Source organism: Balaenoptera physalus, assembly GCF_965194825.1.
Source record: "Balaenoptera physalus genome assembly, chromosome: 15".
Classification (NCBI taxonomy): Eukaryota; Metazoa; Chordata; class Mammalia; order Artiodactyla; family Balaenopteridae; genus Balaenoptera; species Balaenoptera physalus.
This window is the reverse complement of record NC_138894.1, coordinates 10,421,954-10,436,096: the sequence shown is the minus strand read 5'-3', so window position 1 is coordinate 10,436,096 and position 14,143 is coordinate 10,421,954. Positions and strand designations below refer to the sequence as shown.

General features: G+C 57.2%; 1 protein-coding gene across 8 annotated transcripts in view; it reads left to right on the top strand.

Moving 5' to 3' along the window:
• INPP4A (inositol polyphosphate-4-phosphatase type I A) overlaps nt 1-14,143 on the top strand; it is a 125,648-nt gene that overhangs the window by 100,439 nt on the left and 11,066 nt on the right. For 6 of the 8 annotated variants that reach the window (XM_082427266.1, XM_082427263.1, XM_082427264.1 and 3 more), the window contains 8 exons: nt 169-201; nt 4,416-4,588; nt 5,422-5,545; nt 6,273-6,399; nt 6,693-6,833; nt 9,057-9,154; nt 11,488-11,600; nt 13,660-13,814. In XM_082427266.1, the coding sequence (XP_082283392.1) occupies nt 169-201; nt 4,416-4,588; nt 5,422-5,545; nt 6,273-6,399; nt 6,693-6,833; nt 9,057-9,154; nt 11,488-11,600; nt 13,660-13,814 (964 nt within the window). The remainder of the gene's footprint in view (nt 1-168; nt 202-4,415; nt 4,589-5,421; nt 5,546-6,272; nt 6,400-6,692; nt 6,834-9,056; nt 9,155-11,487; nt 11,601-13,659; nt 13,815-14,143) is intronic. The other 2 variants (XM_082427267.1, XM_082427265.1) reach the window with 1 other exon arrangement.

Here is a 14,143-nt window from a genome sequence, read left to right as displayed (position 1 = left end):
CCGACCACCTTCACGTGACTCCCGGGGAGGAGGCAGGCAGGCCCCCGGCCTCTGCTCCGAGGCTCAGTTTAGCCAGCTGCTGCTGCAGTTGCTCTAAGCGTTGAGTTGCTCGTGTTTGAACCGTGTGCCGCTCCTTAATCATCCGTGTCGCCCTCCATTTCTGTGCAGATGGCAGTCCCCCTCCTGAAGAGTCCAGCCCAGGTACGTGGTTTCCGCTCAAGGCTTCTGCAGATGTCTTCTTAGTATTCAGGGTTTGTAGCTAAGCTGTCAAAGATCGCCTTGTACTCCCAGAGTTAGGAGAACATTTTAGGAGTTTCCTCATTGTGAGGGACGTAGCGACTTTCCTTAGGTTTGGTGAGGGGCCCGTCGGGCTGGTATTGTGGCCAGAAGCAGGCTGCCACGTGCGTTTCTGTCACTTTCCCGTCCTAAACCCTTTTCAGACAGTGTCCACGAGCACGTTAGGCTTCCTGCAGTGGGTGGCCTGCTTAAGGGAAGGACATCATGGTACATGACGCTTCCTGTGATTTCACCTGAACTTGCGAGCATCCCATGGAGGGGGAGGCAGATAAGAGGCAGCTGTCCAGGTGCTGTGGCATTGTAATCACACAGCACCCCCTCTTCTGAGTCTGGCTGCAGCCTCAGACTTCCTGTCAGGCACTGCTGTGGGCTTCAGGTGGACTTAGTGCTAGAAATGGAATCTTTCTGACCGCATTTGCACGTAGAAATCAGTGTTTGTAACTCTAGTTCAGGGGTCGGCAAAACCACGGCTCCGAGTGAATCCCATCCACCGCCTGCTCTTGTAGATACCATTTTCCTGGAAATAAGTCACACCCATTCGTTCGCGTACTGTCCATGGCTGCTTTAGGGCAGTGCCAGTGTCCAGTAGTTGCGACAGAGACCCTGTGGCCTTCAAAGCGTAAAACGTTTACTGTCTAGCCCTTTACAGAAAAAATGTGCCGACCCCTGCTCTAGTTCATATCAGATTTCCTGGATGTGGCTTGTGGTTTTCCCAGAGGGAGCGTGAGACCCCCAAATACGATGTTGTGGGTTTTTTTCCCCTTACACTCCAGAAAACAGCTACCCAGTCAGCCTGAGGATTACATCCCGCCCTCTGACTGCATGTAAATACGCCATAGCGGGCCACCTGCCGTATGTCTCGGGTGCAGCCAGCTGTGACTGTGGGATTTGCCGCCCTGTTCCCGTCAGCTCTCAGAGTACCCCTCACTCACACGGCACCGGGTGGTTCAGCGCCGCTCACAGCCGTGACTCCAGAACCCCGTTTGCTCTTCAGTGGGTAATCTGATTGGGCACCTCATAACCCCCCCAGTTTGCTTTCAGCCCCTCAGTTTCTCTATCCAGAAACGTTAGTTTGGTCACGAGCAGGTCTCCAGCTCCAGTTCCCTGGGCCCTCCCCAGCACCTCCCCTGGCCTGGGCCTGCTGCCCCTTCCCACCTGCCTCTGGACTCCCAGTCCCCCCAGCTTGCCTGCAGGACAGGTCGGTGCCTTCTCGCTGCGCCGTCTCCCCCGAGCCCCGTGGCGGTGACCGTCCCCAGCAGTTAAGGCCAGGAAAGGGGGTGGCAGCCTCATGACCCTGGCCCGAGGCAGCTCGGGGCTTTCCTCGGCTCTGCGTGCCCTGCCGTTTGTAGAGCTGAGGGGAGGTCTAGTGGGTTCCCAGGCAGCACTCAGGCAGCCTGGCTTGTACAGCTCTCCTCGTCTTCTGTGAGCTCTGTCACTTCCAGAAGCTCTGGTGGCTTGTCCACAGCTGATGTCAGATGGACTAAAAGGTCCCCTGCCAAGGGTTCCTTTAGCTTTTCCCACAGAGAACACGTGCATTTTCTCTCTCTCTCTCCCTACCTCCTCCTTTCCCTCCCCTATTAATGAGAAAAAAAAAAATACACAAAAGCAAGGCTACCTAAAGTAGCACAGTCCTGGACTGGCCACCATCAGTGAATGTTACAGGTGCGCAGTGAGGTCAGGAGCTTGTCCCACAAGGGGAATCAGCTCCACACCAAGGATGCTGCTTAGTCGCTGGTGTTTTGTTCACAGCCGGACTTTCTCGATGTGGGAGGCAGAGTGAACCCCTTCACCAACCCTAACGCCCCAGACACCCGTACGTAACTAGGTTCTGGTAGAAGTCTCGTCACTGTCCCTGAAATTTATTTTGTTTGGAAGTTTTGAAGTTTGGTTTCCCCTCGTGTTGACCCAAAATGTATTATCCCCAACGACTATTCGCTGCGTAGCCAGATGTGTGTACAAGTGGCCATTCCTTTTGTGTGTCTGGGAAGACACTTAGCCTCTCTGAGGCTGTTTCCGTACCCGTATTACTAGTCCTGTCTCTGTGGATTAAGTGAGAGAACAGAGAGTGAGGCACTCACGGGTATTGACTTAAGGGCTGGTTGATGCTCCCATTGAACTCCGGAGCCATCCAGACACGGCTGAGCCCTCCTCTGGGCGGACATCAGGCTCAACTCCCGCCCAGGGCCGCATCTCTCCTCCGGAACAAACTCTGAGTGCTTTTTTTAACCATTCTTCCAATTCTACAGTTTTTTTCAGTGTCTTTTTTTTTTTGGTTTGGTTGTTTTTTTTCCTCTAATGCAGCAAAACTAAGTCATTCTTATGTGGATTTTGTTTAAACAGAAGTAGGCAGAGTAAAAAATTGTATGCAGAGGGCTTGCTCAGTCAAATAAGACCACTTGTATATTCTGATCATTTTCAGGTTAAAATGATCATGATTTGCATATTAATTACATATATATATTCATGTTAAGTGGAAAAGAAAGTAAAATTGGCAACACTTGCTCTAAGAGTATTTACTTCTGAGGTGAAGAATAGTCTTAATGACTGCCTACCTTTCCCCAAACTACTTGGCTATTAAAACTTAATGCCCATTGGCCTTTTTTGACAGTTGTTGAATATAATTGACATGGATTCAACAGAGTTCTTCAAAGAAACAAAAACATGGTCTCTGAGAATTTTAGAGGAAGAAAGACATGGATATTATCCACTACCGTCATCCCATTTTACTGCGAAGGGCCCCCGTGGCTGAGGGGTCAGGGGACCTGCCCGCGGCTCACCCACCACTGCTCAGTGGCAGCCGGGGCCTGGGACTCACATTTTCCACTCCTCCGTGCAGAGTTCTTCGTCACTGTGATTTATTTGCTATGACCTTTCTGCTGTAGACTTTCTAAATTTAAGCCTGCTTTTTTCCATTACCGATAGAAACCCCTGTCCATGTACAGCGTGTCTGCATATACACTTAGATCATTTCCAAAGTTTGAATGGCTGTGTAGGCTTGAAAATCTGCGTTGACCAAACACTGAGTACAGGGAAGTCCTTCTGTAGGTTTTAGGCATTTCTCTGAATTTGTTTCTCAACAAAGCGTGAAGCACACAGTTTGAGAGAGCAGAGCCACAGCTCCCTTCTCTCTTTTTAAGATTCTGTTTATCTGGGACGGAGCTGACCATCCTAGCAGCTGCACTGCTCACGAGGCCAGGGCCTGTCCTGAGTGGGACGACGGCCATGGGCATCCTGTGACCTGCACCCCATCCTAGGAGGGTGCCCTGCCCAGGCTGCACACCACTGCCTTTGCTGCGCTCCGGGTGGGCTCACCCAGTGGTGGTGATCTAGTGCCTATTTCTGGGCTTGGTGGCCTGTTAAAAAAATATAACTGATGGGGGCATGTCTTTTCTCTTCTAAATGTCTTTAAATAGGAAGGACCAAAAAGAGCCAAAGCTAAAAATACCTTTCACTCTGTTTTTCTCCCGAGGTTCTATTTTTCAAAAGTTGTTTTGGTTCAGGGTCAAAGTTTCCTTATATTCCTAAAATAGGAAAACCCCACTAAGCCAGGAATAGAGGGAGTCTGGCAGGAAGGTGGCGGCGGGGAAGAAAGCGCAGGAGGCAGGGACACTGAGGGCTGTGGCTACAGACGCAGCCCCAGGGAGGGTCCTTCCACAGTCGTGGGCGGGGCCTGTGCCCGCTGCACAAAGGCTAGGCCAGGCTGGGTTGGCTTTGCTCTGGAAGCCCGGGGCTCTGCCTTGCCACCTGGATCAGGGAAGCCAGACAGCAGGTACCCCGCGAGGGACGGCAGTGCCGGGGAGGCACTGGCCTCCGCAGACACGGTGTGCTCTTGCTGAGTCGTGACTCCCAGAACTCGCTGTCATCTTCCTTGAAAGGAACAGGCGGGGCCGTGAGTGTGTAGAGTCCCCAGAGGGGGTGTCAGTGGTCCCCGAGGAGGGCTGATGGTGCGTTTGCTGGAGAAGCTGCAGGCTAGGAGGGCAGAGACCGGGGCTGAACTTGGCGCCACTTCTGGGCCGTGCGGAGGCGGGAGGGGCAGGCCGGGTGGCAGGGCTGGTGCGGGACTGGGGGCCGGGGGCCTTCGAAGTGCCGCCTTCTGAGCCGACCGCCCCTCGTGCCAGGTGAGTGGAGCGAGGCCCTGTACCCCCTGCTGACCACCCTCACGGACTGCGTGGCCATGATGAGCGACAAGGCCAAGAAGGCGATGGTCTTCCTGCTCATGCAGGACAGCGCACCCACCATCGCCACCTTCCTGGGCCTGCAGTACCGCCGCGACGTGGTCTTCTGCCAGACGGTAGGTGCACCTGTCCCTCTCGTGCCGGCTGAGGAAACCAGCGTGGCGCTGTGCCCTCCCGCCTGTGGCTTTGCCCGTGTGGCCTGAGGCCTGGGTGTCGGCCTTGGAGGGAGGGGGAGGGGAGCTGCTGGATCGCAGGTGCTCAGGAGGGTCTGGCTTCACGCCTGCTCCCTGGGAACCTGCCCCGAGGAGCCTGGGCTCACACCGGCCCTGGTGCCACCTTTGTTTTTCCCTGCAGAGGAGTTCATTGAGGGAAGACGCGCAATCTGTTTTCTGGTTTATAAAGCAGCAGGTATTAGGCCTGCTCAGGCACAACTCTGTTCTGGTGATTTCGATTTCCCTTCAGAGGAGGGAAGAGCTTAAATGAGCATCACCAGTTTTCAGATGCCAGTAATCTGATTAGCAGAGTGAACGGTGGCAGAGGCTCGGTGGGTTCTGTGCGGCTTCCTGTGCCCGCGAGGCGGGGGGTGTGCACGGGACACCTCTGCCCAGGAGACTCGCGGAGGGACCTGTTCTCCACTCCTGCCCCTCGCCGTGAGCACCCCGCTTTCCAGCCTGTGCTGATCTGGATCTGTGGGCATAGAGGCCCTTCCTTTCACCATGGGGAAATAATTCTGGGCTTCCAGAAGGTTCTGGCCCAGGAGTGACCCCAAGGTCGGGTCGGAAGCTGAACCAAAACCAGACCGACCTTTGGAAGCGAGCCCTCCCGTGGCCTCTGCACTCCTGGTCCCAGGCCCCGAGGGTGAGGGGCCGCCGCAGGCAGAGCAGCGCAGCGCGGGTGCAGGAACCGGGGTGGGCCAGGCGCGAGGTGAGGCGGTGTCTGTCCCCTGCAGCTGACCGCGCTCATCTGTGGCTTCATCATCAAGCTGAGGAACTGCCTGCACGACGACGGCTTCTTGCGGCAGCTCTACACCATCGGGCTGCTCGCCCAGTTTGAGAGCTTGCTGAGCACCTACGGTGAGCCGCCTGGGCTGGGGTTGTGAGAGCCTCTGTGTGTGACCCCCTCTCGTCTCCCTAAGTGGTTTTCTGATACACAGGTAACACATACTGATTAAAATGTATCCAAACATACCCCGATAGGTGACAAAGAACTAAAAAAAGTCCTACATAGTTAAACACACACACACACCCGCTTGTGGCCCATTTCTGCACCCACTAAATTATTAGAAGGCAAGTTGCTGGGTCAAACAGTAGGAGTATTTAAAAAATTTGTTGATATTTCCAAATTGTCTTATAAATGCTCTCTTCTCCTCACCTTCATTTTCTGTTTATTTCTTCTTAGAAGGTAAAAACGATTAATTTTTTTAAAGTATCTGTTCATCTTTGGAGTTCTAAGACATTGAAGAAATATCAAAAGATCTAAAGAATAGGGAAAGATCACAGCACCTAAAGAGCCGGCTTTGCCTTCTGAGGTTCCCACGTGTAGGTCCCCCACCCCTCCCTTCGCCAGGAAAGGGCCGGGAACTACGAGGCGTGGTTGCACCAGCTGCGCTTTTTAGCGCGGCCATAGGACTTCAGTAGTGGGCTTTACGCACGAAGTGAGGCACTTGGCCAGCCTCCCCGCAGCTCTCACCGCCTCGTCCCTCCACCCTGAGCTCATCGCTGTCCTTCCGTGGCCACGCCGAGTCCAGGGGAGAGCGCAGGTCCCCTCTGCCTGACAGCCCTTTCCTTCTCTTGCCTCCAGGGGAGGAGCTGGCTATGCTGGAGGACATGAGCCTTGGGATCATGGACTTGAGGAACGTGACCTTCAAAGTCACTCAGGCCACTTCTAATGCGTCAACCGACATGCTGCCCGTCATCACAGGAAATCGGTAGAAATGTTTTTCTGATTCTCAGAACTTGCGCAGTGTTTTAATCTGTGTTCATCACATGTGATGCACGTTTCATTTTTGCTTTATTCCGTTTCATTCAGCTGGAAACGCTCGTCCCAGCCGGCTACATTGATTTCACAGCCCTGTACAGGTCGGCGACCAGCAGCTGGGAGATCTCCGAGCCGGGCCGGGCTGCTGTCCCGTCCTGAGGCCAGCAGGGCCTTCCCCTCCTTGCTCGCCTGTCTCCCATCTCGCTGTCGCAGGCCTGACCCTCCTCTTGCTCTGCGTTTCAGGGATGGCTTTAACGTGCGGATCCCCCTGCCGGGCCCCCTGTTTGACGCCCTGCCCCGGGAGATCCAGAGCGGGATGCTGCTGCGGGTGCAGCCGGTGCTCTTCAACGTGGGCATCAACGAGCAGCAGACGCTGGCCGAGAGGTGCGTGCCGGGCCACCTCTGTGGGCCAGGGGCTGCGTCCGTCAGTCGCTGAGCTGCTGGAGAGGGTGTGCTTAGTCCTCTTCGGGCTCCGAGGGCCACGTGGACTTTGTTATCCCTGCTTCCTTTAAGTTCAGCCACACACCGGGCTCGTCTTTGGTGCTGGAACACAAAGATGAACCAGACGAGGTCCGTGTCCTCGAGAGACTTGGGCTGGCAGCAGAGAGATGTGGCTGTGAGGATTACGATAAGTGCAGGGAGTAGGGGCCCTAGTGAGGTCTCAGAGGGTCTGGGAGGGCTTCCTGGAAGTGGGTTTTAAAGAGTAAGTGGGAGTTGGTCATATGAGGAGGTGAAGGAGAGACCTGGCGTCCCAGGCCAAGGAGCCTGAACAAAGGCAGGTGAGGAGAAGCCACGTGGGGCTGGAGGCTCAGGTAGCAGGCTGCAGCGGGCAGGGGTGAGGACGGAGAGGCCTGGATGCCAGGCATAGAGCCACGCCTTGGTCCTAAAGGCCTGCGCCTCGTAAACTCCTCCAGGGTCACCTGCCAGGCAGTAGGGAACAGTCACGTGTGCCCACATGTGCAAGAGTGTGTGCAGGTGTTGGAGAGGAGGAGGGGATTGGGTGTGTGTAGCTTCTAATGACCTTCTACTGGTACGTGAAAACCTTTCCTGTCACGTCATTACATGCACGTGATCTATGTGTTTTAGAACTAAAAGGTATCTTAAAGTACTTGCTGTTAAGGACGTTTGGTCTCCAGGACGATGTGCCGTATTCCTGTTGAGCCTTTTGAGCCCAGCGGTCAGCGTCCATGGATCCCCAGGTGTAGGGTCCTCCCCACACGGTCGGAGGCCTTTCAGTGGGACAGGACACCATCAGAGTCACATCTGAAGAAGATCATCTGCCGGCCATGTGCTGGAAAGATGTGAGGGATCCGATGTGACGAGGGGGTTGTCGGGAAGAGTCCGGGCCAGAGGCGGTGACCTGGATCAGGCAGGGGCGGTGCAGATGGGAAGGGACAGACTGGAGAGCCGAGACGTGGTCTTCAGCAGGGCAGGTGTGAGAGGCGACGAGGAGAGGAACAGAGCAGGCCTCTAGGTGGGTGGTGAATAGCTGGTCCTAACCGGGAGAGGGGTCATGCTGGGGGCAGTTGGGGAGCTGGCCTTAGGCTGAGGGCGCCAGCCCAGGAAGCAGAGATCTGGAAGGTGTGGCCAGAGGTGAGGTGCCCACTTCAGGGAGAGTGGGCAGCGTCGGGGCCTCCAGCAAGGAGGTGTCCTCAGGAGGAGGTAACATTCCCTGCGTCTGGCAGCTGCTGTTCCTGACTGCAAGAGTGGTTTCTGAAAAAGGTGTTTCTGGAAGGGTTTCTGCAAAGGGTTGAGGCCAGGACAGATTGGAGTGAGTAGAGGGCCAGGTGGCGGAGGACATGGCAGTGGACGGGGGACATGGGGAGCAGGGTCTGTGCTCTACTTGCTTGTCTGCTCCTAAACAAGGCCAGCTCACCTGTGTCCCAGGGCGACCTCAAGGGAGCAGGTGCCTGGAGAAAAAGCCATTTTGGGCATCAGGGGTGGTCGGGTTGCGGTGGACCCACAGGAGGGCATCCTGCCCCCCAAGGGATGACTTTGGGACTGTGAAGAGGCTGCCAGGCACGGAGGTCGCTGGGCAGGAAGTGGTGGAGGGGGTGTGCGTCCAGGCCTGGGACTCCAGGGCTGCGTGTTTGATGAGCACCTGCGCCTTCCTCACGGGTGGCTTTCCTCCCGGCTCCCCGCGGGCCTGGCTCCCTGTGTGGTGAGGGGAGGGCTGGGGCCCTGCGCTCCGTCCAGCAGGAACAGCTGGTCGAGTCTGGTCATCCAGCAACAGGGCGACTTCCGATTTGAAGATGGGACTGTCCTGATTCCCCAGCCAGAGCCCCACTGCCGGCCCCGCTCCTGGGCGCCTCCGGGGTGGGAGGATGGAGACCCGGGGCCGCGCGGCGGGGCTGCCCAAGGGCCTGGGTGTCTCGCAGGCATGCCTGTCACAGTCACGCAGGGTTCCTGCTCATGAAACATATTCAGACTTGTCACCAACACGGGAGAGATGATGACCTTAAGCTTGGGGGGAGGAACGTGGCTTAGAATCTAGACGTGCGCCATAAGGATCGAGAGAATCGACATTGTTACCTTTAACGCAGTCACCGTGGCGCTAGAAGAAAGCGACATTAGCCAACTAACCGTGTCCCCCTGTGACCTCCGAAGGTTTGGCGACACATCTTTACAAGAAGTTATCAACGTGGAGAGCTTGGTGCGGTTAAATTCCTACTTCGAGCAGTTTAAGGAAGTTTTGCCAGAGGACTGTAAGTACTTCTTCACTACGGCCGGTCTCCATCCGCTGTCTTTTGTCCCTTGTGGGGTCTGGGGTTTGCTTAGCGACCTTCCCGGTGCTGCTGCTGACCCTCCCCTGCTTCCCGCCCTGTCACCAGTGTGGTCGGCTGCTCTCGTGCCCGAGGTCACCGTGCAAGACATGAAGGGGCTGAGGACAGACCCTGGGGAGGGCTTGCGTGGAGGCGGGGCCAGGTGGGCGCAGCGCCAAGGGGCCCCGCTGGTGTCTAAGGGGCATTTCACAGTCGCCATGTGGCGAGGCTGCGGCGGGGCGGGTGGGCGACCACGCTGCACAGCCTCGAGTGGCCGGAGGCCGGCAGGGACTGAGGGCTGGCACGTGGGGAGGCGGGAAACACGCCTGGAGCGCGGGGGATGGAAGGGTCTTAAAGGCCCGAGCGAAGGGGCTAGAAAAACAGGCCTGCGAGATGCCAGAGGATGGCAGGACCGGAGATCCTGCAGGGCCAGGTCGGGGCCCGCAAGCAAGTCGGGGGACATGGTGTGGGCACAGGAGCTCGGGCGGGGGGCCTCAGTCTCCCCATGAACTGAGGGCGTGAGCCCAGCACTGGGCTTGGCGGCTGTGAAGGAGGCTTGGGACGGGTGCTGTTGGAGCCATCGAGGCTCTGGCCCTGACCACACATCGGAATTCACTGGGGAACCTGGGAAAATCCTCTTGCCAGGGGCCCAGCTCAGAGTGTAGGGGGTGGGGCCTCGGCCTCGGGAGGTTTAGAAACTCCCTGGGTGATCCCCGTGTGCTGCAACCAAGCTCGAAAGCGATGATGTTTAAGAGGTCAGTAAAATGCTTTTCTGAGGACTCGGCTGAAGGTCATGGCACCTGGGCTCTCGGGATCCCAGATACCGAGTCATCCTCACGTTCTTCCACAGTGATCATAGTGACCAGTGACAGATTTGTCAAGTCCTTGCACGTGCCAGGCCTTCTACACACTTCCCATGAATTATCTAACTGATCCCACAGCACCCTTGGGAGGTGGGCTTGGTTTCATACCCATTTGACATATAGTGACACTGAGGCATGGAGGGCAGGTCCCCCAAGGAACCTGGGTCAGGCCAAGTGGCCTGTGGCCAACGCCCACCTTCCGACTGCTCTGGAGGCAGGGACAGTGCCGGCTGCCCAGGCTTGGACTGATGGGACGGGAGCGTGTGCTGGGCCAGCCCCCGGCTAGGGTGCCCTGAGACGGAAGGGCCACGCTGGGGGATCAGGAGCCTTGTGGTCAGGAAGGGGGAGACTTGTGCTCAACATTTTGGAGGGCGGCAGTTTCCAGTGAGGCAAAGCCCCGGGAGACGTGAAGTGGCCCCGGGGGTACAGGCCCGGGAAGGGCGAGGCCTGCGGGATCAAAAGCCAGTAGCACTGCCCACGGCCCAGGACGCTGGGGGTGCCGCAGCCCGCCTGGCCCTCAGCCCAGCAGTTACACCCGTCCGTGAGGCTGAGGAGATGGGGCCCACCAGCGAGTGCCCCCAGGTCTGCTGGGGCGCCAGTGTCGCTAATTGGGCCGGAGGTCAGGTCGTGCGTTTCCTCTGGGAGGCTCTGGTTCGCGGCCTCTGGGTTCCCACAGCCCCCATCACACGCCGAGCCCTCTGGCCCGGTCCCCGGAGCAGCGTGGTGCTGGGCACCGAGCAGCAGCGTGAAGTGGTTGGCGTGGGATCCTGCGTGCACGGGGGAGGTTGTGCGGTGGAAACGGACGCATAGTTCCATCCCACAGTTGGTGGAGATTTGCAGATTCAGGCCCCCTGGCTGTTTTCCGTAGATGTGACCTCGAGGCTCTTCTCTTCTCCTCTGGTGGTCCTGGTGTTTGAAAATCCCAGGCTTCTGAGGTGAGGTGGTCTGACTGATCTTCCAGCTGGAGAGGTCCTGGAGCGGCCTGGACACTGTCGCGGTGGAGGAGGCTGCCCTTCCCACCTCCCCCAAGGGTGGCGGCGCCCCTCAGTGTCGCCACCCCCAGCCCTAAGCGTCCTCCAGCCCTGGCGGCGGTTCTGAAGACCTGATGGATCTCCCTCACCCCCTCCCGTTCTCGATGATTCGAGCTCCCCCTCCAGCCCCTCGAAAGAGCTGAAAGGCGGCCAGGCGGTTGCCCTTTGCAGGCGGCACTGAAGTGGCAGTGAAAGTAACGGAATGCTCCCCGTGCTGGCCACCAGGCCCAGTCCCTGAGCACAGGCCTCCCTTCTTGCTTCAATCACACTGAACCTCCGGCTCCGGCTGGGACTCATCCTTCGGCCGTGTCCGGCGGCGCTGGCTGCCGTGGGCTAAGTCCCCGCGGGCGGCCCCAGCTCCACGACCCCGTCTCTCTTCCAGGCCTACCTCGATCTCGGAGCCAGACGTGCCTGCCCGAGCTGCTGCGGTTCCTGGGTCAGAACGTGCACGCCAGGAAGAACAAGAACGTTGACATTCTCTGGCAAGCTGCTGAGGTGAGGGAAAAACTGTTAATAGCAACAAATTAAAACCTCAGCCAGGAGTGAAGAGAACCGATTTCTCCGTAAGGACACAATGAGAGTTGCCCGTGAGTTGCTTACTTCAGGGCTGCCTGGATTCTGATAAGCTTGACACAGAAGCTGCCCCCTCGGACGTGGGATAACCAGGCTGGTGACAGTTGTCCCCTTCCCAAGCCCACACGGTCGATAACCAGCTAGAGCTCACGGCCTGCTGCATCTTTCAGTAGGTTCAAGGGAGATCTCTGGGACCTTTGCCATCTCTTTAAACAATATTTCTAGTACACTGCTGCTCAGATCTCCTCATTTCCCCTGAAATGAAGTCCTTATAAGACCTCAGATACTTTCTCACCAGTTTGGTTGTGGAGTTCCTGCTCTGAGCCCGGGTATCAGAGCAGTTTCACAGCTCGTCATTCACTCACCCCTGATGAGGGGACCTGTCCACACTGGGACTCACACACAGAGTTGGAATATTATTAGTCGGGCCTAATTCACACATGGGGAGACCCGCCAGCACCCCAAAGTGGCTGATAGTCCCCCCGCCAAAGACTGGAGCCTGGTGCTGCAGACTGCCCTCTTGTGCAGGGACGCACCTGTGGCCACCCTGCTGCACCTTCCAGAACCTCTTGGAGCTCTGGATCCACCACCTATGAATGTAACTTTCTTTGACCCTATTTGTAGTTCTGGTTTATGCCATGTGTTTGGGTCATGAACTCTCCAGCCTGTGGAATTCAGCGAGCATGTCCACGTTCACTTCATCAGTTATGATTTCATTAATTCACTCTTCACCTAGCTCGGGCTGCTTAGAATCTTTTTTTTTTTTTATCTTTTTAAAAATTTTTTGTGTATTCTCACAAGATGCCCATCTTCCTCCTGATGGTCTTGGCTGAACTTGTTTGGGTCCTTTCTGTCTTGTCCTTCTCCAGACACAGTGCTTAGGACCACACTGTGCCCTCTGTAGAGTGGCATCCCTGGCAGTGGCTGCGTGGTCTCGGCTGAGGCCTCTTGGCCTGAGAAGCAGCATGGGCCGTCTGTAGGGCAGCCTGCAGCACCTCTGGTGGTTTTCTGAGAGCAGCAGGTCACGGAGCCCGCTGGCGTTAGGTCACGTGGTTCTTCGTGAGGTACCCATGTTGTTCTCACAGTGCAGCATCTCCTGCGGGTCCACAGGCCCTTGTCTGAAGCTCTCGTGGGCAGGTGTTTTAGAATTCACAGGGCTCCATGTTTCAGAAAGGTGATACGGTGTACAGGTGGTACCTAGGCGTGTGATAGGGTGCACATCACCTGTGTGTAACGTGGTGCACGTGGATGATTTCACATACCCGGGGGCGTCTGGGGCAGCACTCGAATCAAACTCCTGAATACTGTCTTACTGAAAAGTATGAATATGTATACAAAATGGGATAAATAAAAATTGTAGATAGTTTGACATCCACTCAAGAGCTGGTCATGTTGCCAAACGAGGCTGCCACAAACTTATACCAAAAAAAAAAGTCTTTTGTTCTAGGGCTTTCTCGATTTGGGGACTGTGTGCCTAGGATTGCTCCTAGTGGTGCAGAGCAAATGCTCCCAGGTGTCCTTCCATGGGGAGGGGAGGTGCCCTGAGGCGGCCTTTTCTCAGCAGGGGGGTTGCCCTCCAGGCGAGCCCCTTACTTGGGAGGGGAGGTGCGCTGGTCCTGTTCCAGGGCCCCGGGTCGAGCTGGAGGGGAGCCTGGTGGGCAGGTGGTGGCCACAGGGAAGTGGGTCTGCCGAGCTGTTCCCACCCGTGCCGACGAGGAAGGGTGTAGAGACCAGTGGGTCTGTGCTGTAACTTCCAGAAAGGCCTAGAGACTTGGCGGGGGCAGGGCATCCTGGGAGCTCTCTGACCTACCCCAGGGGGTGGGCAGCAAAGGGCTGGTCCGGGCAGAGCTGGGAAGGTGGGTGAGCAGACAGCGGGGCCCCTGGGAGGCAGCAGCGTCCTGTGGGAGAGGCCCTGGGAGGTGGCCCGGGGCAGCGACCTGTCCTGTCTCCCTCTAAGCAAAGCCTGCCTTCCCGTTGGCAGATCTGCCGCCGCCTCAATGGGGTGCGGTTCACCAGCTGCAAGAGCGCCAAGGACCGCACGGCCATGTCGGTGACGCTGGAGCAGTGCCTGATCCTGCAGCACGAGCACGGCATGGCCCCGCAGGTCTTCACGCAGGCCCTGGAGTGCATGCGCAGGTGAGTGCCCCGGGCCCGGCGGCCGCGCTCTAGTTTGGCTTTGGAGAATTCCTCCACGTCTGCCAAGTCAACCTGCAGGCACGTCACATCCAGTGTCCTCTTCTGAGTCAGGGGGAGAAAAGCGCCGGCGCTGTGTCTGAGCGGGACCGCACTGAAGCGGGCGAGCCGAGGCAGCGGGGAGGGAGGTGGCGAGCTCGGAGGTGGTGAGCTCGGAGGCGGCCGTGTGGCCGTCCTTTGGCACCCGGTGTCCCCCGGCCACTCACCTTGCTGTGGGTGCGACTCAGGGCCCGGACATCCCAGCAGGCCCCGGCTGTTCCCATCCCGCGTTG